The sequence below is a fragment of the Hypanus sabinus genome, chromosome 4 (genome assembly GCF_030144855.1).
Source record: "Hypanus sabinus isolate sHypSab1 chromosome 4, sHypSab1.hap1, whole genome shotgun sequence".
NCBI classification, from domain to species: domain Eukaryota; kingdom Metazoa; phylum Chordata; class Chondrichthyes; order Myliobatiformes; family Dasyatidae; genus Hypanus; species Hypanus sabinus.
This window is the reverse complement of record NC_082709.1, coordinates 170109926-170135226: the sequence shown is the minus strand read 5'-3', so window position 1 is coordinate 170135226 and position 25301 is coordinate 170109926. Positions and strand designations below refer to the sequence as shown.

The 25301-nt window shown below is 45.9% G+C and overlaps 1 protein-coding gene across 1 annotated transcript in view; it reads right to left on the bottom strand.

Moving 5' to 3' along the window:
* LOC132393479 (cell adhesion molecule DSCAM-like) overlaps positions 1 to 25301 on the bottom strand; it is a 702534-nt gene that overhangs the window by 11575 nt on the left and 665658 nt on the right. Inside the window, exons 29-32 of the mRNA XM_059968761.1 lie at positions 24318 to 24433; positions 20521 to 20670; positions 6298 to 6495; positions 3103 to 3405 (exon numbers count right to left, since the gene is read on the bottom strand). Coding sequence (XP_059824744.1) covers positions 3103 to 3405; positions 6298 to 6495; positions 20521 to 20670; positions 24318 to 24433 — 767 coding nt within the window. The remainder of the gene's footprint in view (positions 1 to 3102; positions 3406 to 6297; positions 6496 to 20520; positions 20671 to 24317; positions 24434 to 25301) is intronic.

The window sequence follows — 25301 nt, the reverse complement described above, 5'->3', positions numbered from 1 at the left end:
TCATCACTCTGCCCCCACTTAACTCTTCTCTTCCCCTCTGTCACCTCCCCCCTGGTGCCCCTCCTTCTTCCCTTTCCCTCCTCTCCTATCAGAATCCTTCTTCTTCAGCCCCTTCTCTTTTCCACCTATCACCAGCTTCTTAATTCAACCCCTCCCCCACCCACCAGGCTTCACCTATCATCTCCAGCTTGTATTCCTTCCCCTTGCTCAGCTTCTTATTTGGGCATCTTCCCCCTTCCTTTCCAGTCTCAATGAAGGTTCTCAGCCCAAGATATTGACTGTTTATTCATTTCCACAGATGCTGCCTAAACTCTTGAGTTCCTCCAGCGTTTTGTGTGTGTTTCTCTGGATTTCTGGAAAAATCTCGCGCCTACAATTTGTTGTCCATTTTCCACTCATTTCTTTGAAATGGTGTGTGTTGAAGGTAAACAGTGGGCGTGGGCATAATTTGGATCGAAAAACAACAGGAAACTTGAGTGAAAGCAGGCGAGGAAGGGTTAAGTAAATGCGATTACGAGTAGATACAAATTATCTGGAGACACGCTGACAAATGACAGCACTGTGCCCGGCTCAGGGGACATTGATCCGCAGAAGGAACTATCATTAGTTGCACAGGCGGAGAACAGAATGCTTGAGAATGCTGAGTTGTGTTCAGTGTCTGCTGCTTGACTGAGTTTTACAGCACTAATAGGACAACAGTAGAAAAATGCTCAAGCAAAAGCAAATTATTCTTCATCCTTTTGCCCCTGGCAAGTCCGCCGCTCCGAACCATTAAAAAAAAGTCCCCGGCTTAACTGAGTGGATGCTTGCAGAAATACTTAATTCCCTTGGGTTTACAGATCGCTTCTATTTGCTCAAGAGCCTCAGAGGGAAAAATTCCATTTATTCTGCCTTCAATTTGGAGGCGCAGCAGAACAAGGTGGTTGAGTTACTGGACTGACAGTGACAGTTGTGGAGTACTGATACAAAGGTGGGAGTTCAAGTCCTCCTATGCTTGCTGGGAAAATATACATTAATTTTATTTGTTTATTTCTTTAGAGATTCAGCAAAGGAACAGGCCCTTCCGGCCCAACGAGACCACACTGCCCAGTTAGAGCCATGTGACCAATCAACCCACTAACCCATCCGTCTTTTCGGCCCAAAACGTCGACTGTACTGTTTTCCATAGACGCTACCTGGCCTGCTGAGTTTATCCAGCATTTTGTGTGTGCTGCTCATCTTTGGGACTCCTCTAGGAATCCCACGTGGTCACGGGGAGAACGTACAGATACATTACAGACAGTGGCATGAATTGGACCTGGGTCGCTGGCACCGTAAGGCGACGTGCTGACCGCTACACTACCATTGTCTCAACACTGGTTTCATTAATAATTTATTGTTAGTTAATTGAAATAATGCATTAAACTGAAATTCAATAATATATGCTAGGGATAAAACCATAAGATATAGCAGCAGAAGTCAGCCATTTGGCCCATCCAAATGTCTGCTCTGCCATTCAATCATGGGCTGATCCAATTCTTCCAGTCACCCCCACTCCCCTGCCTTCTCCCCATACTCTTCGATGCCCTGGCTAATCAAGAACCTATCTATCTCTGCCTTAAATACACCCAATGACTTGGCTTCCACAGCCAGTCATAGCAACAAATTCCACAGATTTACCACCCTCTGACTAAAGTAATTTCTCTGCATCACAGTTCTAAATGGACGTCCTTCAATCCTGAAGTCGTGCCCTCTTGTCCTAGACTCCCCTACCATGGGAAATAACTTTGCCATATCTAATCTGTTCAGTCCTTTCATGATGAACATCAGTATTGGCATAAAGTCCCATTCGGTTCATTGTTGTCCTTCAGGGATGGAAATATATGATCCTTACATGAACTGACCCATATGTGAATCCAAAGGAGGTGATGGTGATTGTCCAAGAACTGCCTCTGCACTGTAGGGGTAATTGAGGATGGTCAATAAATGCTGGTGTAGTCAGCAACAGCCAAAGCCCGTGAATTAATAAATAGAAAGAGCACAATAGCATATCCAATAAAGTACATTCAAATAAAAGATTGTGATCAGATATTTTAAATTCATAATTAACCTGCAATTACATTGCAGACCACATATTTGCATATCTCTAGTTTACCATAGCCACACCCAGTCTCACGACAGATCACACCCAATCTCACCACCAATTCACCACAGATCACACCTAATCTCACCATCAGTTGACCACAGATCACATCCATCCCACCACCATTTCACCACCGATCACACAATCTCACCACCAGTTCACTACAGATCACATCCATCTCACCACCAGTTCACCACAGATCACACTCAATCTCACCACCAATTCACCACCGATCACACAATCTCACCACTAGTTCACCACAGATCACACCCAATCTCATCACCAGTTCACCACAGATCACACCCAAGCTCATCACTAATTCACCAAAGATCTCACCCAATCTCACCACCAGTTCACCACAGAACACACCCAATCTCATCACCAGTTCACCACAGATCACATCCCTCACCACCAGTTCACCACAGATCGCATCCATCTCACCACTAGTTCACCACAGATCACACCCAATCTCATTACCAGTTCACCACAGATCACATCCATCTCACCACTAGTTCACCACAGATCACACCCAATCTCACCACCAGTTCACCACAGATCACACCCAATCTCATCACCAAATCACCAAAGATCACACCCAATCTCACCACCAGTTCACCACAGATCACACCCAATCTCATCACCAATTCACCAAAGATCACACCCAATCTCACCACCAGTTCACCACAGATCACATCCAATCTCACCACAAATCCAAAACAGACCAAACCGTGACTCACTACCAGCTCACCATGAATTACATCGGTCCCTGAACTATTTCACTATGGACTACACCCAAACAGACCTATATTCACCCCCACCTCATAAGAGAGGTTTTGCCATCCCAACACTGACCCTCCTGGGTTAGATTTACTAATGAATTCAGGCCCTAAATCACACACACATCAGACGTCTTTGGATCTTCTCTGACCACTGGGTCCAATGCCATGTGTCAGATACTTTCCCAGAACATCTTGCCATACCTGGTCGGTGTGCTTTTGGAACTGCCATGTTAGCCACTCTGCCGGCATCCTGAGGTTTTGGTGGTGACGCGGTGAATCTGCAGATGCCCGACTCTGAGGGAGTGCTGGACGTCAGGCTATCGGTGTACTCGTTGGTCCCGGCGGTCAGCTGCTCTGAGGACGTGTCCGATATGAAGCACTCCGTGATTGTAAACTTTGCATGCCTTAGCTGCTCCTCCATCTTGGCATGCTCATAGGCCCTAGCCAGCTCCTCGTACGTAGAGGAGGCACTCTCAGTGGAGACCATGCTGCTCCGGGCTCTGTCTAACAGGGAAAACACATCGCAAATCAGGCTCCTGAGTATTCCTGTTTCTACCTGATGTCAAGATTTGCCAAACCACAACAAACAAAAAGCAAGGCTAAAATATTAAAAAATACCAGCAGGCCTTTCCTCCAAGAGGACCACAGCCTTGATGTTGGGTTGGAGGCTAGCGTGCCTCAATGACCTGTACAACCATGCTGGCTGGCGTCAGGGCTTTGGCTCCTGGTAGTGTCGCCCATGCCAAACAGGTCAAAGAGTAGGGGCCAGACTAATAGTGGTTCACCGTTCCTCCAGGTTTGGGGCTTCAGCTCAGGGTTAACAACCCTGACTGGTAAAACAACACTGTTATGGAAACAGCAATGAAGATCCCTTCTGCATCTGAGTGTAAATGGTATTCCTGTCTCCCCCAGAGAATTGAATAATTGATATTAGTGAAAACTGAGAGGAGGCTTCTGACATAATGAAGTCCTGAACACCACCAGAGATGGAGGACCTTCATTGCTGCCCTGAACACCAGCAGCGTAATTGTCAGTTAGAGATCTGGGCTTTGCTCGGAACTTAGGACACAGATTTGGGTACAACCTTGAGGAAGACCAAGTAGAGGGAAATGAGGTTTCTGAGAATTTCATCAATTGACACCAATGATGTGCAGAGATGATGAATGATCAATTGTTACTTTTAAATAGAACATTATTACTGAAGAAACTGGAGTAAAAATCAGCCAATCAGAAGTTGGTAGCCTCCTACCTGATGCCATGAATACCAGTTTCTCTTTCTGGTAAAAGAGAATTCAGTCCCTCCCCTCTTATTCTATTCCCCACTCTTACCTCCTTCTTTCCTTTCTCCTATGCTCCACTCTCTTCTCCTTCAGCCCTTTACCTCTCCCACTCTCCTGGCTTCCCCTATCACCTTCTAGCTATTCTTTTTCCTATTCCCCCACCTTCTTATTCTGGCATCTTCCCCCTTCCCTTTCCATCCCGCAGAAGGGTCTCAGCCTGAAATGTTGACTGTTTATTTATTTTCATAGATGTTGCCTGACCTGCTGAGTTCCTCTAGCATTTTGTGTGTGTTGCTTTGGATTTTCACCAACTGCAGAATTTTTTGTACTTATGAGAAGCCAATCATCCCCTTGAGCCTGTTCTGCCATTCAATAAGATGGGTTGAATTAATCTTGGCCTCAGCACCACTTTCCTGCTCTCTCACCACATCCTTTGAGCCCACTGTAGGTCAAATACCCATTAATCTTTCTCTTGAATATATTTAATAACCTCCTACACAGTTTTTCAAAGATTAATGACCCTCTGAAAGAAAACAATCTTCCTCATCATCATCCTCTGAAAGAGGTGTTCACTTCACCCTTAACCCTGCCAAGTACAGTTCACAATAGGGAATTCCAGAGGGGAAATTCCTCCTCATGTCTGCTTTAAACTCTGCCTGCTAATTATAGACAGGCCCACCAAGGGGAACGTCTTCTCAGTATCCACTTTGTCAATCCTCCCTCAATAGAAGTACTTATTCTTCTGAACGTCAGTAAATTTAAGTGCAGCCTGTTCCATCTCTCTTTGTATGTCAAGGTCAAAGTCGAGTTCATTATCCCATGTACAAATGCAAATAGACACACGTGCAATGAAAAACTTAGATGAAGCAGCATCACAGGTGCATAGCATCATATAAACAGTATAACCAGCGTTCCTAAACCATTCGTCCTAGGAATGCGAGGCACAAAAATAGCTTGTCTTGGCTCCTCTCATCTATGCCAATGGTGATGAGTATCTATGCTAAATGTTTTTCAGTGCTCATTCTTATTAAAGGAACGCAAACAGTTCACAAAGGAATTCAAAATCTGTGAAAGCTTTCCTGGTCAGTAAGCCCTGGAGAAGGTCCTGATTGCCTATGGATGCAAATGGCCACTCATGGTGAGGGAGTCTGTCAGCTGTATTTCACTCCACAGCTGAAGAGTGCCACTGAGACTAAGTTAAAAGTAACATTTAAGTATAAAAGTGTAAGAAACAGGAGTGGAATTTGGTCGAACTGACCCTTGACTCCGGCCCGCCATTCAGTAAAACCTTGGCTGATCTGACCTTAGCCTTAGTTCCATTTTCCTGACTCCTGCCCAAGCCCGCGTTTCCCCTGTAGCTCAAAAATGTATTTATCTCTGTCTTGATTACATTCAGTAATTTAACTTCTACAGCTCTCAGTGGTAAGATATTCTGTGAGAGAAGGTATTCCTCCTCATCTCCATCGTAAATAGCCCACATACAGGGGTTTGCCTCCCCAAGCTCAGCTGAAAATCTGTCCCAATAATAAATCCCAGCATGTTCTCAGCCAGGGCAGATCCAGCCAATATGTTCCAGGGATATAAAGGATAGTCAGCTGTAGGATACCCTTTGGTTCCTTACTATTGTTTTCCTTCTCAGGTACAAATGGAGTTTTGAAATCTGTTTCTTTTTCTGGCTGGGACCTAGGAGCAGAATTAGGCCATTTGACCCATCAAGTCTACTCTATCATTCAGGCAAGACAGATTTATTATTCCCTCACAACCCCATTCTCCTGCCTTCTCCACTTTACCTTTGAGCTTCAGGATGTGCATTGTATACATTTCTCTGATATTAAATGTACCTATTGAAACCCCTTTGCTAATCATGAACCTATCAACCTGACCTTTATATATGCCCAATGAGTTGTCCATGGCAATGCACTCCATAGATTCACCACCGTCTGGTTAAAGAAACTACTCTTCCTGGAGCCATCAAATGGCTCTCATGCATAATGCTCTTATCCAGGGGATTATTCTCATAAATTCCCTCTGGAGTCTTTTCAATGCCAGCACACCTTCCTTAGGTATGGGAATACTGCGGGTGCAGTTGTGCTGTTGTGTAAGAACATTGTGTTACCTGTGTCCTGTGATGGGCTGACACTGTAACTGTCGCTCTCTTTATCGACAGATCCCGCCACGTGGGGCGTTGGCATTCTCCAGTCCGTCGTCAGAGTGTGGGCAGACATTGTGGGGTGGGGTCTGTTCAACGTCCACTGGCTGGAATATCTGTTACGAGCTGAAGGTACTCCCTTTGCATTCCTGCGAGCTGTGGGATCTGCAGATCACAAAACCCATAAAAATGACATCCAGCGACTGACAGGAGATTCAGATTCTGACACACTAGAGGAGCCAGGGTTTTGTAAATCACCTGCATTTCTTAGTGCAGGAACAACAATTGACTCCTTATTGTAATGACACAGTAGATCCTTCTCCATAATCCTCAATCCATTTCAACTGCTGTTGAAGAGATTATGACCTGTGAATGTAATTAGCAGTGTGTGCTTGCCGCCCAATTCAGTTTAACCATTGTCACAGATATAGAGATTGAGAGCACAGCTGTTGAACCCTTAACAAGTTTCTTAGTAATTTACAGTGCAATTCCAGTGCCTCTCCTCTCTAATATCATGAGCTTGTGTCACTGAGAATACATCTTACAAAATTATCTCCATTATTAAACAGTAATCTTACCTTATCAGGGTGACAGCAATAGAAGCGTGCAGAAAATAGCTTTTAAGCATAATATGTGGAAGCGGACAAGCAATTGTCTGTATGCACATATTATACTGGATGCGCATACACGTATTTGATTGCTTACATCCATTATATTTGATGTTCATACATATATTACAAACACAAGAAAATCTGCAGATGCTGAAAATCCAAAGCAACACACACAGAATGCTGCAGGACTCAGCAGCATCAATAGAAAAGAGTAAACTGTCAAAGTTTCCGGCTGAGACCTTTCTTCAGGATTGGAGAAGGATCTCAGCCCGAGACCTCAACTATTTACACCTCATTTTTGATATATATTTACATATCATATTGCATATAGATTTCTGTTGGATCCGCATACACATATTATATCGTATATGAGCATTATTTTGGAAGTGCGTAACCACTGTATTGGATGCTAAAGAAAGTTTTTGACATTTGGAAAATTGGCATGAAAATAACACAAGGGAAAATTATTATGGATAAATGTCAGTCAGAATTTCATAAAAACTGCTGCAATTGCTAACAGGAATATGAGAAATAAGAGTTAGAGTCAGTGACTAGCACCGTCAAACGTTTGTAAAATCATACTGATTTGATAGTGTCACACGTAGAGTAATACAGAACAGAATCAGGTCCTTTGACCCAACTTCTCCATGCCAATCAAAACGCCAATCTACTCTAGTCTCATTTGCCTACATTTGACCCATATTCCTATCAACCTTCCCTAGCCATAAAGCTGTCCAACTGTAGCGGTGTGCTACACGCAGCGCTAAAATTACGACACGGAGTCGGTAACTGCAGTCGAAGGAAAAAACTTTATTCAAAATCCTCAGCCTCACTTTTAAGCCTCCCTCAACCTGCCCCCCGTGGCGCAGAGGCTCCAAAGCTCTGTGCTTGCAAACCCCTGTAGGCTATCTAATTGTGAGCCGGTTCGGATGTGCCAGGAAATGGGTCGCCACATAACCCCCCACAGAACCGGCGATACACCCCCCAATGTCCACAGTCTGGGCCAGAACCTGCTTGGGAGGTCGGCCTCTGCGCTGAGGTGCCGGAAACTCAGCCGGTTGTGCCAGGTCCACATGGGCTGGTTTGAGGCGGTCCACCGTGAAAACCTCCTCTTTCCCCCCAACGTCCAGCACGAACGTGGACCCGTTGTTCCGGAGCACCATAAACGGCCCCTCGTATGGCCGCTGCAGCGGTGGCCGATGCCCGCCCCTTCGTACAAACACAAACTTACAGTTCTGCAGGTCTTTGGGTACGCAGGTCGGGTGCTGCCCGTGCTGTGAAGTGGGTATGGGGGCCAGGTTACCGAGCTTCTCGTGTAGTCTGCCCAGGACTGCTGCGGGATCTTCCTCTTGCCCCCGTGGGGCTGGTAGGAACTTCCCGGGGACAACCAGGGGCGCGCCGTATACCAACTCAGCCGACGAGGCGTGCAGGTCGTCCTTGGGCGCTGTGCGGATGCCGAGTAGGACCCAGGGAAGCTCGTCCGCCCAGTTGGCTCCTCGCAGGCGGGCCATGAGGGCCGACTTCAGGTGACGGTGGAAACGCTCCACTAGCCCGTTCGACTGTGGGTGGTAGGCAGTTGTGTGGTGCAGCTGAGTCCCGAAAAGGCTGGCCATAGCTGACCACAGGCTGGAGGTGAACTGGGCGCCTCTGTCGGAGGTAATGTGGGCCGGTACACCAAAGCGAGATATCCAGGTGGTGATCAGGGCTCGGGCGCAAGATTCGGAGGTGGTGTCGGTGAGCGGGACCGCCTCTGGCCATCTTGTAAACTGGTCCACGATAGTCAGGAGGTGCCGCGCTCTGTGCGACACTGGCAGGGGGCCCACGATATCCACATGAATGTGGTCGAAACGCCGGTGGGCGGGATGGAACTGCTGCGGTGGGGCTTTGGTGTGCCGCTGCACCTTGGCCGTCTGGCAGTGCATTCACGTTTTGGCCCATTCATTGACCTGTTTGCGGAGTCCGTGCCAAACGAACCTGCTGGAAACCATCCGGACAGTTGTCCAGATGGAGGGATGCGCCAAGTTATGAATGGAGTCGAAAACACGGTGCCGCCAGGCTGTCGGGACGACGGGACGGGGCTGGCCGGTGGCGACGTCACAGAGTAGGGTCCTCTCACCCAGGCCTATGGGGAGGTCCTGGAGCTGCAAACCGGAGACTGCGGTTCTGTAATTCAGAATCTCCTCATCTGCCTGCTGTGCCTTTGCCAATGCCTCAAAGTCTACCCCTTGGGAAAGGGCATGAACGGTAGGGTGAGAGAGCGCATCCGCCACGACATTGTCCTTACCCGAGACGTGCCGGACATCCGTCGTGTATTCAGAGATGTAGGACAGGTGGCGTTGCTGGCGGGACGACCAGGAGTCGGACGCTTTCGTAAACGCAAAGGTAAGCGGTTTGTCGTCCGTGAACGCGGTGAAGGGCCGACCTTCTAGGAAGTACCTGAAATGCCGGATTGCCAGGTAGAGCGCCAACAGTTCCCGGTCGAAAGCACTGTTATTTGAGCTCGGGTGGTCGCAGGTGTTTGCTGAAAAACGCCAGGGGTTGCCAGCGACCTGCGATGAGTTGCTTCAGCACCCCACCGACTGCCGTGTTAGATGCGTCCACTGTGAGGGCGGTAGGGGCGTCCATTCTGGGATGCACTAGCATTGCGGCGTTCGCCAAAGCTTCCTTCGTTTGAATGAAAGTGGCGGCGGACTCCTCGTCCCAGGTAATGTCCTTGCTCGGACCCGACATCAGGGCAAACAGGGGGTGCATGATCCGGGCAGCTGAAGGGAGGAAGCGGTGGTAGAAATTGACCATACCTACGAATTCCTGAAGGCCTTTGATCGTGGTGGGTCGGGGGAAGTGGCGGACTGCACCTACCTTAGCGGGCAGAGGGGTTGCCCCGTCTTTAGTAATCCTGTGGCCCAGGAAGTCAATGGTATCGAGTCCGAACTGGCATTTGGCGGGGTTGATTGTAAGACCGTACTCACTCAGTCGGGCGCAGAGTTGACGGAGGTGGGACAGATGCTCCTGACGACTGCTGCTGGCTATGAGGATGTCGTCCAAATAGATGAACGCGAAGTCCAGGTCCCGTCCCACCGCGTCCATTAACCGCTGGAACGTCTGTGCGGCATTCTTCAGGCCGAATGGCATGCGGAGGAACTCGAAAAGGCCAAACGGTGTGATGAGAGCCGTTTTGGGGACGTCGTCAGGATGCATCGGGATTTGATGGTACCCTCGGACGAGGTCTACCTTGGAGAAGATCCGTGCGCCGTGCAGGTTTGCTGCAAAGTCCTGAATGTGCGGCACAGGGTAGCGGTCCGGTGTGGTAGCCTCGTTCAGCCTGCGGTAGTCGCCACACGGTCTCCAGCTTCCCGTCGCTTTGGGCACCATGTGCAGGGGGGAGGCCCATGGGCTGTCGGACCACCGGATGATCCCCAATTCCTCCATCCTCTGGAACTCCTCCTTCGCCAGTCGGAGCTTGTCCGAGGGAAGCCGCCAAGCGCGGGCGTGGAGGGGTGGTCCCTGGGTCGGGATGTGGTGCTGTACTCCGTGTCGGGGCATGGCTGCTGTGAACTGCGGTGCCAGAACCGATGGGAAATCCACCAGGACCCTGGTGAAGTCGTTGTCGGACAGCGTGATGGAGCCGAGGTGAGGGGCTGGCAACTGGGCTGCACCCAGGGAGAACGTCTGAAAGGTCTCGGTGTGAACCAGTCTCTTCCTGGGCAGGTCGACCAGTAGTCTGTGAGCCCGCAAAAATTCCGCACCTAGAAGCAGTTTGGCTACGGCGGGCAGTGTAAAGTCCCACGTGAACTGGCTGGAGCCGAACTGTAGCTGCACCTGACGGGTGCCATAGGTCCTTACTGTGCTGCCGTTCACGGCCCTCAGGGGGGGACCCGGTGCCCTGCTGCGGGTGTCGTAACTCGTCAGAGGTAAAACGCTGATCTCGGCACCAGTATCAACCAAAAACCGGCGTCCCAACCTTCTATCCCACACATACAGGAGGCTATCCCGATGGCCAGCCACCATAGCCATCAGTGGCGGCTGGCCCTGGCGTTTCCCGGGAACTTGCAGGGCGGGCGACAATGGCAGGCTTCTGCGCCCCACCGCTGGTGGTAGAAGCACCAGTGTTCATTGGGCCAGGGGTTGGCGGGCTCTGCGGCCGGGCCTGGACTGGTTTGCTGCCGGGAGCGTGGCTGGGAGATCCGTGCGATGGACGCCCTGCTCACCTTTTTGGCGTTCCACAGCAAGTCCGCCCGGGCTGCCACCTTCCGGGGGTCACTGAAATCCGCGTCGGACAGCAGCAGGCGTATGTCCTCGGGCAGCTGCTCCAGGAATGCCTGCTCAAACATGAGGCAGGGTGTGTGTCCGTCGGCGAGAGACAACATCTCATTCATTAAAGCCGATGGAGGTCTGTCGCCCAAGCCATCCAGGTGCAGTAAATGGGCAGCCCGCTCGCGCCATGAGAGTCCGAAAGTCCTGAGGAGCAGGGCTTTGAATTCCGCGTACTTGCCGTCTGCCGGGGGCGACTGTACGAACTCTGCGACCTGGGCCGCTGTGTCCTGGTCAAGGGAGCTCACTACGTAGTAGTAGCGGGTGTCTTCTGAGGTGATCTGGCGAACGTGGAATTGGGCTTCGGCTTGCTGGAACCATAGGTTCAGTCGCTGTGTCCAGAAACCCGGCAGTTTCCACGAAACCACATGAACAGAGGCGGCGTTGGTCATTTCTGGTCCAAAAATCGTTTGGACCGTCAGGGTCACCAATTGTAGTGGTGTGCTACACGCAGCGCTAAAATTACGACACGGAGTCGGTAACTGCAGTCGAAGGAAAAAACTTTATTCGAAATCCTCAGCCTCACTTTTAAGCCTCCCTCAACCTGCCCCCCATGGCGCAGAGGCTCCAAAGCTCTGTGCTCGCAAACCCCCGTAGGCTATCTAATTGTGAGCCGGTTCGGATGTGCCAGGAAATGGGTCGCCACACAACTATATTTTAAATGTTGCTAATGTACCTGCTGCAATCACTTGCTTTTGCAACTCATACTAAATAAATACCACCCTTCACATGAAAAAGTTGTCCCCTCTGGTCCCTACTAAAAACTTTCCCCCTTCACTTTAAACCTTTGCCCTCTAGCTCTTAGTTCACCATCCCTGGGGATAAAGGTGTGATTTAATCCTGTCTCTGCCGCTAATGATTTTGTACAACTCTGTATGATCACCTTCTGTCATCAATGGTCCAAGGAATAAAGTTTTAGCCTGACCAACTTATGACCCAGTCCCTCAAGTCCCAGCAACTTAGAAAACTTTTTCTGCACTCTTTCTCCTGGACTCAACTCAATTTCTACCTGTTACACATATCCCCTAGACTCATCTTTAATTGGAAAATCTTTGAAAATGTTCAAAGAATTTACTTCTACAGTTCTCCAGGGTTGAGAGTTTTAAAAAGTTATGACCCTTTGAGATATGCTGTCCCACCTCAGCTTTGACGTAAATGACAACCCTTTATTCTGAACTTCTGTTTTCTTGTTCCAGCTGCTGAATGAGGAAAAACAGCATCTGACTTACAAATACTGCCAGAACATAATTCTTCTCAGCTCCAGTGGGGATAGGCCCAACCTGCTCATTGTTTTCTTCATCCCAGCCTAGCACAGAAGCACTCAACATAGAGCTGTTGAACACTAAAAAACAGAAACCAGCCCTTCAGCCCATCTAGCCTATGCTAACCCACTAGTGGAAAAGAAATGAAGATCCTTCATCAGAACCAGAAAATTCAAGTCAAGTCAAGTCGACAACTTTTATTGTCATTTCGACCATAACTGCTGTTACAGTGCATAGTAAAAATGAGACAACGTTTTTCAGGACCATGGTGTTACATTACACAGTACAAAAACTAGACTGAACTACGTAATAAAAAAAACGCAGAGAAAGCTACACTAGACTACAGACTTACACAGGACTGCATAAAGTGCACAAAAACAGTGCAGGCATTACAATAAATAATAAACAGGACAGTAGGGCAAGGTGTCAGTCCAGGCTTCGGGTATTGAGGAGTCTGATAGCTTGGGGGAAGAAACTGTTACATAGTCTGGTCATGAGAGCCCGAATGCTTCGGAGCCTTTTCCCAGAATTGAGAAAATAAACAAGGTGCAGAGTGGGGAAGGTGGAGACAGCAGACAGAATGTTTGTGGTAAGGTTAAATTCTGTCCTTGGGTGCTCTCTGAGTAGAGCTTGCACTTTCATCCCGTGAATGCAATAGTTCATGACCACCTTCTCAAGGACAAAAAATGTTGACCTTTCTGGCATCACCTGGATCTTATATATTATTATAGAATTACACTCCTGATCCAATCAAAGGTACAATTGTTCATCATTTATGTCTTTTTTATGATTGTAAGACTCTGCTGGTTATCAAGAACATCAGGTACTGCAGGACCTCCCCATCAGTGAGTTGCTTGAGAGCAGAGGAGCTGGACTAGGTCGGGACAGTGTTGTCGTCTGTTACAGGAAGGTGCTGTGGGTTGGTGTGTGGAGGCTGTGTGCAGCCTAGAAAATGGAGCGAACAAACGTCTTGGATGTTTTTCTTGTGATTGCAGGACCCTGTTGGATATTGGTAATGTAGAATACTGCAAATCCGGTTCACTGATTCTTTGGTGAGACCAACAGCTGGGGAGTTGCATGACCTCGGCTGTAATGCAGATTGGTCCCTCATACTGCAGGGTTGCCTGTTGCATCGTCCGGGGGGGAGGCGTTGGAGGCAGTGTGGGAGAGTGCAGAGGCATGGTGTATGTGTTGCATTAGGGGGTGGTCCCGCCCATCGGTGCTGCTCCCTAGTGTTTGCTTGGTGAATAACAAGCCTGACTGCATTCCTCTGTGGCTGCACTAGTGCATGAAGATCGGACTGCTGCTGGCTTACTCTTGTTGAAAACATCCATACAGCATTCATCTATAGGCAGAATTTGGGCTATATTATATATTTTTTGTGTGACTGTACGTTTGCTGTTATCATATACATGCTTTATGTGCCTTGTGCTGTGTATGACTGTTGGTATTGCATTTTGCACCATGGTCCCAGAGGAGTGCATTTTCATTTGGCTGTATTCATGGGTGTTCTTGTATGGTTCAAAGACAATTGAACTCCTAAGACATCCTCTCTAATCTGGTCAGCATCCTGATAAATCTCCTCTGCACCTTTTCTAAAGCTTCTGCATCCTTCCTATAATGAGGCAAGCAGAACTCAACACAACATTCCAAATGAGTTCTAACCAGAGTTTCATAGAACTGCAATATTACCTTGCATTGCCTGAACCAATTTCACCCCCCAACCCACTCAACTAATGAAGGCCAACACATCATACACCTTCTTAACAACACTATCAATCTGCATTGGAACTTTGAAGAAGGATTTATCGACGTTAACCCCAAGTTCGCTCTGTTCCTCCACACTGCCAGAATCCTGCCATTAGCCCTTTATACTGAGACACTGCATTACCTCCTGTGTAATCACATCATCTGGCCCTTTAACCAAGGAATCAAGTTACTGAATCATTTCAAACTGCCTCTAATGCAAGTGTATATATTTTTAACAAATTTACCTGCAACACTCATAAAGATTTAATGAAAAACACTCAGTTATTTTCTGCAGCATTCTGAATTATTTACATTCAAATAAACCGCAGTGATTATAATTTAAAACCATGCAGGTATCCCCACATAGTGATCTGCATGAACTGATCCCTTAGCGTGATGTTGCCATGACAACAAAAGGTAAAATTAAAATCGTTTCAAAAATGTTCCAAGTCTCTCTTCTGAAGATTACTTGTCAGAAGTTTATCACAATCGAAGAGCTTCTGCTGCTGTTGAACTGAGCTAATTGTGTAAATAGCGCAGTGGTGCCATGCCCATGAAAATTCCTATCATACAGGTGCACAGCGAAGATAAAGCTTCGAGTGTAACTAAAGGAGAAGCATCAAACAGGACAGATTCGCTTTGAGAGGAAGCTGATGCAAGGGAAAAAACAATGCAGATCCTAGCAGTGCCGACAGCTGCTGATGATGTAAGCGGGAATTGTTTGATATTGTGGTGCACCAGACTACAGTGAAAGAAGTTGTTTCTGCCTGGAGGACAAAGAAACCTCCAGTGAAAATGACTGATGCATACTCAAATGCATACGTGCGCACACACACACACACACACACACACACACACACACACACACACACACACACACTGAGGAGCTTTTGATGGCTCTGGGCCTCTACTCACTGGAATTCGGAAGAATGAGGGGTGACCTCATTGAAACCTATCGAATGGTGAAGGGTCCCAATAGCATGGATGTGGAGAGACAGACAGACATACTTTATTGATCCTGAGGGAAATTGGGAGGCTGTTTCCTATGGAGGGGAAGTCTAGGACCAGGGGACACAGCCTCAGGATAGAAGGGTGTCCTCTTAGAACAGAGATGAGGAGGAAATTCTTTAGCCTGAGTGGTGAATCTATGGTATTTGTGGCCACAGGCAGCTGTGGAGGCCAAGTCATGGGTATATAGATTATTGATTGGTCTGGGCATGAAGGGATACAGGGAGAAAGCAAGAGATTGTAGCTGAGAGGGAAAATAGATCAGCCATGATGAAATAGTGGAGCAGACTCAATGGGCCAAATGGCCTAATTCTGCTCCTATATCCTATGGTCTCACCCATACTAGCAGATAGTTATACACACATACTTATGAACACATACACAGAAGATCGCAGGATTAAGGGTTATAAGGTGAAAGCAAGAACTGTGAGTGAAATGGACAATCAGCCTATGATCATATTGAATGAGCGAGACTCCAGCTCAGCGGTTAGTGAAATTACTTTGCAGCACCAGCGAGCACCAATTGGGGTTTGGAAGAATGGTAATGGCCTAATCCTGCACTTATATACTATGTTTCTACACCCTCTAATAAAATAACCACTTCTATACCCTCTATTAAAATTATTATGCTGGCCTTCGTCAGTCAGGACATTTAGAAGGAGGGGCATTATGCTGGTCAGACATGATACAGGAAAGATATTGTGAAGACGGGTGGGTTGCAGATGGAATTTACAAGGATGCTGTCTGGGCTAGAGGGAGTGAGTTATAGGGAGAGGTTGGCATTGCTGGTCCTTTATTCCTTGGAACACAGGAGAATGAGGGGTGGCCTCAAAGAAGTTTATAAAATCATGAGGGGTATGGATAAAGTGAATAGTCGTAGTCTAGTCCTCAGGGTTACAGATACCGAACTAGAAAGCACAAAACTATAGGGGAGGAGTTTAAGAAAGACCTGAGGTAACTTCTTTACACAGAGCATCTAGGATGAGCTGCCAGAGAAAATGGTCGTGACAGGTACAATTGCAACATTTCAAAAGCATTTTGACGGAGTGGAAGAGCCTGGAAGGCTATGGATTGAATACAGGTTTGCTACCCCAAGACGTTTACTCTGCTCTTCATGGCATTGAGGCTGAGGCTGTGAGACTGCTCCAGGACTTGTGTCTGTGAGCTCCGACATCTTGTGTGATGAACTGAGACTAAGGTTATGGGCCTACTCCAGCTGCTCTGGGTCTATAGACACAATTTCATCGCAAACACTATTGCTTGCTTTTATTATTTGTACGATTTGTGTTTTTTTTTCTCTCCCTCAGTGTATTGGGTGTTGGTTCTTTTTTAAATTGGGTCTTTCGTGTACCTTGTTCTGTGGCTACCTGTAAGCAGATGAATCTCAAGATTGTACAATTTATACATTCTTTGATAATAAATGTACTTTGAACTTTGAAATGCAAGCAATGCTGTGGTTAGCATGGGCCAGGTGGCTGAGCTACCATCTTGAATAGTAGTTGGCATGGTTTTTGCAACCTTACTCCCTTGGTAGGCAGGAAGAAGAGGGATAGGTTTTAAAAATCAAAAGCAAAAAATAAAGACTTCTGTTCTCCTTTCTCTAACATTCTCACAGCAGCAGCGCACTGCAAATTATTCACTGAGAATTGATGCAGCTTTCTCTCTCTCACTCTACCTTGCCCCCCGGGACAGTGAGAATGAATTAACAGTTGCAATGTTCTGCCATTGATCTCAAAGCTACCTCCAGCAAGGCAACAGCGTAAGAGTCAGAACATTTGTCTTGCGGGTTGTGGGAAGAAATTGCATTGATTTCTCTTTCTGATCCCCAAGGCTGAGACAGACTCATCAATCCTCAACTGTCAGCTTTCTTGGAAGTTACCCATTAGCTGTGGGTGAGGTAACAGCTTGTTGCCGTAGTTCTTTCTAGTGAGATTGAACAAAAATACATATTGCCCATTACTCATTATTTTTTTTATTTTTTTTTCTTCCTTTTTTTCCCCACTTTTTTAGTTATTAGGTTGTTAGATTAGTTTTTCTTAGGGTTAATTTTTTTTTCTTTTTCTCTTTTCTGTTTATTTTACATATATATGATATACCTAGTTTTGCTTTGTTTATATGATATTTGTATCGTTCATGATTTGGGAAGACTTAAATAGATTGTAACTATTGCTTGTGTATCCTTTCATGTTCAGTTTAAATTTGTAAGTTTGTAATCCCACTTATCATGTTGATATTATTAATAATAATAAAAAGATTGAAAAAGAAAAATACAAATTGCAAATATATAGGCTTAGACTACAGAATAAAGATTGCACTCAATGTCAGCAAGACCAAAGAACCTCAGGAAGGGTAAGATGAGGGAACACACACCAGTCCTCATAGAGGGATCAGAAAGAGAGAGAGTGAACAATTTCAAGTTTCCGGATGTCAGCATCTCTGAGGATCTAACCTGGACCCAACATATTGATGCAGCTACAAAAAAGGAACGGCAGTGGTTATATTTCATCAGGAATCTGAGTTTATTTGATATGTCACCAAGGCCACTTGCAAATTTCTACAGATGCACCGTGGGGAGCTTCTAACTGGCTGCATCACTGTCTGATATGGGGGGAGGGGAGCTACTGCACAGGGTCGAAATGACCTGCAGAGAGTTGTTACGTTAGTCAGCTCCATCATGGGCACTAGCCTCTGTGGAATCCAGGAGATTTTCAAGCAGTGATACCACAAAAAAGACATTGCCATCATGAAAGACCCCCATCACCCAGGTCATGCCTTGTTCTCATTGCTACCATCAGATAGGAAGTACAGAAGCCTGAAGGCACACAGTCAACGATTCAGGAACAGCTTCTTCCCCTCTGCCCTCTGATTTACAAATGGACATTGAACCCATGAACACTGCTTCACTTTTTTATTTTTATTTTTGCCCTACTTATTTAATTTAACTATTTAATATATATACTTAATGTAATTCACGGTTTTCTCTGTTATTACACATTGCATTGTCCTGTTGCTGCAAAGACAAACAACTATATTAAACCTGTTTCTGATTCTGATTCATTCTTACCGCCGATGGTAAAGCTGCCAAAAGCTCATTTAAAGAGGTATCCTCCAAAGAGCAAAGGCATCACAAACACAAGAGGTTCTGCAGATGCTGGGAATCCAGAGCAACTCACACAAAATGCTGGAGGAACTCAGCTAGTCAGGTAGCATCTATGGAAATGAATAAGCAGTTGCCGTTTTGGGCCCAGACCTTTGATCAGGCCTGGAAAGGAAGGGGGAAGATGCCAGAATAAGGTGGTGGTGGGGAGATGAAGGAAGACAAGCAAAAAGGTGATAGGTGAGGCCGGGTAGGTGGGGGGGGGGGGTGGAGTAAGCTGGGAGGTGACAGGTGGAAAAGGCAAAGGGCTGGAAGAAGAATTTGATAGAAGAGCAGAATGAACCATGGGAGAAAGTGAAGGAGGAGAGGTACCAGGGTGAGGTGATAGGCAGGAGAGGATAAGAGGCAAGATGCCGGCATGGAGAACTGAAGAAGAGGGAAGGGGAGGAGAAAAGAAATTACCGGAATTTGATGTTCATGCCGTCAGCCTGGAATATGAGATGTGCTCCTCTAACCTGAGAGAGCCCTCTCAAAGACGTGTGGGTTAATATGTTAATTAGCTGTTGTAAATTGCTCTTAGCATGCAGGTAAGTAGTAGAAACTGGGGTGGGGGGGGGAGAGGCTGTTGAGTTAATGGGAATATAGGGAGAATTGAGGACTGGTTACAATGGAAGGCTGATGGCCAGCAAGGGTTTGAAGGTTCAGTGGGTCTATTTAAATGCCATATCTCTCTATGATTAAAACATAGCTTTCTCTGTAAGTCCCATGTAATATTTTATTTTCTTAGCACTTGATAAATTGGTGAGGAGAAGGTCAAGAAGGGAAATCTTTTCATGAACTGATTAAAGATAGATCCCATGATTTGTCTGATTGTATTCGTCATAAGTATTTTTGTTCATGTCGCCTTTCGTTTATTTCATAGATGTTGCAATCAGGTGCGTTCGGCAAGCTAACCCCTATTGAACTTACATCAGGTTCAAGGATTGCTTTGAGTCATAGAGCTGCTTAGTACAGAAACCGGCCCTTTGGACTACTGAGTTCAAACCAACCATTAGGCACCCACTTACACTATTCCTCTTTTATCCTCCCTATGTTCCCTTTCTCTCCCCTCAGATTCTTCCACTCACCTACACAACAGATAATGTACAATGGCGTAAACCCACCTATCCACTCAGCTTTGGGATATGAGTGGAAACTGGAGCGCTCAGACAAAACCCTCATGGTCACACGGAGAACGTGCAAGCTCCACAGAGACAGCACCCAAGGTCAGGTTTGAAGCTAGACCCTGGAGTGGTGATGCAGCAATGCGTCTCAATCGGTAAAGTTAGTCAGAAAGGTCATTAGGACTGCAGAACAGGAAAGGGGTTGGCACAGTAGTGTAGTGGTTAGCACAACACCGTATAGTACCAGCTGCGGTTCAATTCCTGCTGCTATTTGTAAGGAGTTTGTACATTCTCCCTGTGAATCCATGTCTTTCTTCCCACAGTCCAAAGATGTACTGGTTGGTAGGTTAATTGTGTTCATTGTGAATTGTCCCGTGATTAGGCAGGGGTTAATTTGGGGATGGCTGGGTACCGTGGCTCAAAGAGCAGACGGGCCTGTTCCGCTCTGTATTTAGTGGAATAGATGAATAAATACATTTTACAGCAATTCAGTGGACCCCTCCTCTGGGCTGAAGCAGATAACTGGGCCAAATCACATTCCATCTAATCCATGTTCTACTTATCACCAAAATAATTAGTATTTAAAATATCCTTCAAATCCTATAGAGTTATAGAGTGTTACAGTTCAGAAACAGCCCTTGTGGGCCATCAGGTCCATGCCAAGCCAATTTACTGCATGGTCTGATCTGTCTTGCCAAACCTCTCTCAAACTTCTCTTAAAAGTTACAAATGAACCCACATGAACTTGCAGACCTACAACCAATGTCTTGGAGTTTCTACCAGCTGCTGGGTGAGCAGCCTTGAATGGAAATTCAGAATCAAGTGTTTTACAGACCATAAAACCATCCTTTCACAGAAAAATCTTGAAATTCATCTGAGTACCAGCATTGCTCATCAAATAAGACATTTTGTCCCAACCATGACAAGAGCTATTGAAGCCAACAGTCACCGTTTGCCTATAGTCTCACTTTTGCCAAAAAAGTACTCACTGGTTCCTGGCCGAGCGTCTGAAACATCTACCAGAGGTCCAGTAGCCTGTGAGACTGAATGGTAATGCACGGTGTGTGTTGCCGTTAGGGATTTCTGTTTCAGAGCCTCACCAAAGTCGGAATCTGTCAATAGCACAGTGGATCGGTCATCTGTAATACAGCAAGAATATACCATTGAATATATTAACTGCAGTATTATGGAGTCATGTAGCGCAGACACAGGACCTACTGCGCATTGAGCTCGTGCCAACTGACAAGTGTCCATTTCTGCCGGTCCCACATTAATCTCATTTTGTTCTCTCCATATTTCCTCAGCTCCTCCTAGATTCTGGTGTAGTGGTTAGCACAACGCTTTACAGTGCTAGCTGTAAGACGGCAGCTCAGTCTCTGCCACTGACTATCACTACGTTCTCCCTGTGACCGCGTGGGTTTCCTCTGGGTGCTTCAGCTTCCTGCCACAGTCCAAAGATGTATGAATTAGAGTTAATAAGCTGTGGGCTTGCTGCATTGGCACGAGAAGCGCGGTGACATTTACAGGCTGTCCCCAGCACAACCTCGATGCAAATGATGCATTTCACTATATGTTTTGATGTGCATGGGAAAAATAAAGCTAATCTTAAATCTTTTCTTTGCCCCTCATCTTTACACTAAGAACACTAGGTCAATTAATCTAACAGCCTTTTCATTTTTGGGATGTGGAAGGAAAGCTGAACAAGATGAATGTTCACAGGGAGAACATACGATGTTGATGCAGACAATTACTAGAGATCAAGTCTTAACGAGACTGGCTAGTGCTGTGAAGCCATTATTTTACTAGCTGTGCCACTGTGCTGCCAGTTTAAGAGAGGAATTAATAAGGTACAGTGTATAGTTGATATTTGAGGGGGGTATTACAACTTCCTCACAGGATTTCAGGCAAACAACTGTAGCATTCTACTCTGTAAATTTGAGATCTCCTTTGACTTCATCCACAGGAAGAGGAAAGAAATGTGTGTGAGTTTCTTTTTTATTGAATGTTGGGTGTTTGATGCTTTCTTTGAACGGGTTCCATGGTGTTTCATTGTTTCATGTGTGTCTGTGGGAAGACAGACCTCAGGGTTGTATACTGCAGATGTACTTTGAATCTTTGAAATGGTAACTAATTGGCAGATAAACACCAATGAAATAAATGAGCAGGTCAACAACTAAAATGATATTAATTGAAGGGCCAGTGCTCTCCCCTGCTCTCTGCATAATGGGATCTTCAATGTTCACTTAACACAGCATATTAGGTTAACATCTCATCTGAAGAAAAACAAACTTCCAATAGTGTAATACTCCTTTACTTTACAAACAAATTTCAGCCTAAGACATGTAATTATACCTCTGGACTCTTGAACCCACAACCTTCTGATTCAGAACCAAGGCAAAGGATGGGTGCACTTGGTTCCATTTGAAAACGGAGTTAGTACGATAGACTGAATGACTCCTGCTATGGTATAGTCTGCTGCCACACTGATTGCTATAGATGCAATATATTCCTGCCTGCTAATGTCCCTTTAGCTTTTATCTGCCTCAGTGCCTAATTATGGCTTGAGCAATCATACTTCTGTGCATTATTATTACTTAACCTCCTGTGACACTACAATCAGTTATCACCTTCAGATCAGGTTGGAGATAAGCCAAAGGCAGAAATGGGAACCGCGTATATTTGCAATTCAGTGAGCATGTCAAAGTCATACATAAATTCACTTCTTCTTTTTACATAAATATATTATGGATTATTATTTATCAGTAAACAACACAAAGCTCAACAGGAGTTTTAGAATAGACAAAGCTGACGAGAAAATTTATGAAACAGTAAACGTGTTAGATTTTCATCACTGTCTGGTGCTCTTTGATAAGAGGTACACACACATGGAGACTTTGTGAAGATAGGCTGGTCTAATTGTCACTGTGAAGTGCCAAATATTTTTCAGAGCCTAAGCAAAAAAAAAAATACTAGAGGAACTCTGCAAGGTCATGCAGCTTGTTGGTCAGTTGACCATTTGGATCCAGGCCTTTCATCTGGCAGATAAGCTGAAATTCTATATATATTTTCAAGGGGCTAATAAGGGAAAGCTGAAGCACTTGTTTTCCCAAACTATTGACTGTCACCTCATTCAGTCCTCAGACATCAAAGAAGGTCTTGACTCAAAATGTTGATTGTCCACTTCCCTCCACAGATGCTTCCTAACCTACTGAGATCCTCCAGCAGTTTACTTCTGCTTGAAACCCCATGGTGTGTGTATCTCCACAATGGCCTGCCCATGGATACAGCTGTAACTGAGCAACTTTTAAGCAGCCCGAATTTTCGCAGGCCTGCCCATTCTCTGGAAGGAATTTCATTCACTGGACCCCGTATGGAGGGCTTATTGAAATGAGCAGGAGAAATCAGCTGGCATCAATAAGATCCAGTGTACAAATGGCTCATGTGGACAAGTACACCTCCCACTCCTCCTTCCTCAAACCCAACTCTTTCTGGGGACTTCAGTTCGATTTCTCAACCTCCCTTTCACCCCACTATCTTTGCGTGAACTGACCACCTGAGCTTCCTACTTTGCAGATAATGCTCTTATTAAGAACTGTACGGCCTAGAGTTGTAGAGCTAAATAGCACAGAAACGGAATCTTCGGCCCAATTTGTCCATGACAATAATTTTCTAACAGAGCTAGTCCCATTTGCCTGCATTTGGCCCTTAATCCTCCAAGTCATTCCTATCCATGTACCTGAATGAGACTTTTAAATGTCGTTATTGTACCTGCCTTTACCAAGGATTCTAAGGTTTTAAGGCCTGAAAGTGCACCCTTACACATGGACCTCAGTAACAGTGGCATAGGAAAGTAACATGGGCTATTAACATTGAGGCATTAGGGTAGATAAACCCCATGGAATTGTGTGTAAGGAAAAATTAAGAAGATACATTGAGAAGCCAGGCCTTATTAGGAGTGAGAAATCAGTGGGAATGGAAATAGAACAGCAGAGGATGGTGGAATGTAGGAGAATGGGAGATGTAGGGAGAGGAGGGGAGGGAGAGGGAGAGAGGGGAGGGAGAGGGAGGGAGGGATAGAGAGGGGGAGAGGGAGAGGACGAAGGGGAGGGGAGAGTGGGAGAGGGAGGGGAGGGAGAGAGAGAGACAGACAGACAGATAGAGAGATAGTGTGTGAGGCAAGAGAGTGAAATAGTGTTTGCTCATTTGCTCTCATTGTTTCCTCTCCCTCTACCTTCACCACCGAATCCCTTTCTCTTTTCTTGCCCCCATCCTCCCACTCTCCTCTTCTCATTTTCCATCCTCCATCCACAGCCCCGCTGTATATTTCTCTGTCCTCCCACTGCCACGTCTCCTCTCACAGGTGCTGTAGTACGAGGGGCAGCAGAAGTCAGAGCTGCTGTTGTAGTTTGGGAGACCTGAGGACCGAGGACCAGGGATCAAGGTCCCGGCCTGATGTAAATCCGAGGTTTGGTCTTCATTGGGTGGGGTGAGAGACAGATCCAGCACTAGAAACACCAACCTCATCTGATCTTAGTCATTAGCATATAAGCTTTCATTTTCTAGCTGCTTCAGAATAGAATTTCAATCTCTATACCAGAATTTATGGTAAATACAGGTTATTTTCCTCTGCAATTTCTTCACTCTGCTTAGGAATATTGAAGGGACACTTTGCTTTGGAAGTAGACAAATTGCTGCTTGAAAGGACTTGAGGAACGAATGGCAGAAGGAACAACACAAATACATAATAAATGACTGGAGAGATGAGAGACGGGTGTGAACTCCATACCGATAGTTTCCATGGTATCCCTCTCTTCTATTAGAAGCTGAGCTCGAGGGATGTCGATGTGCATTCTCAGGGTTTGCTGCTGCTTATTCAGTGTATCCGATGTCCTGGTGTTTTTACTTGAAACAGACAGAGAGAAAAACCATTACAGGGGTCCATGTTCGAGGCCCCCCCCCCCATTTAATTTTTCCACTTTAAAAGATTAAACACAGATTGACAAATGACTAATAGGCAAAATAAAATAAACTGTGCAAATGCAAACTAATATTAATAAATCCATCAATCAACTGGGATCATGAGCTGTAATGTCCTTGAAAGTGACACCCTGGGTTGTGGAATCAGTTCAGTGTTGGGGTGAGTGAAGTTATCCATGCTGGTTCAGGAGCCTGATGACTGAAGGGCAGTAACAGTTCCTGAACCTTTTGGCGTGGAACCTTTTGGATGGTAGTGAGAAGAGAGCATTTTTTGGCTGGTGGGGGTTCCTCAATGATTTCTTGAGAAAATGAGGGTGATCTCAGTTATAGAGCCACCCAAAAGATTTGGGTCACTACCCCTGGAACTCATCTGCAGCTTGAAGAATGAGAAGGGTGCTTTTGTTTCCGCGGTTTGTCTGTATGGCCGCGACTCAAACCCGGTCCCAGAAACCCCGGAGGACCACTCCACCATAATTGCATTCAAGTGCGCAGATGAATAAAGCAAAATAAAATTAGTGAGCCTGGTAAATCCATTTGGAGAAACAATTTTTGTAAACAATAGCTTTATTTGTAGGCTTGATCCTCTGTTTGGAAATGGAGAAGGAAAATTCACAAGGGACTCCTTGAATTTAGAGGATTGTTAGGCATAAATTTGCCATGAATGCTCAGCATTGCTTTTCCGAAGAGAGCATGCATAATAATATTCAAACAAATGTTCAAAGCAACTGCTTTCAAACTATTTCCCGGAATGAACCAACCTGGCTTCATTCAGTGCTGCAGTATTAGCAATTTC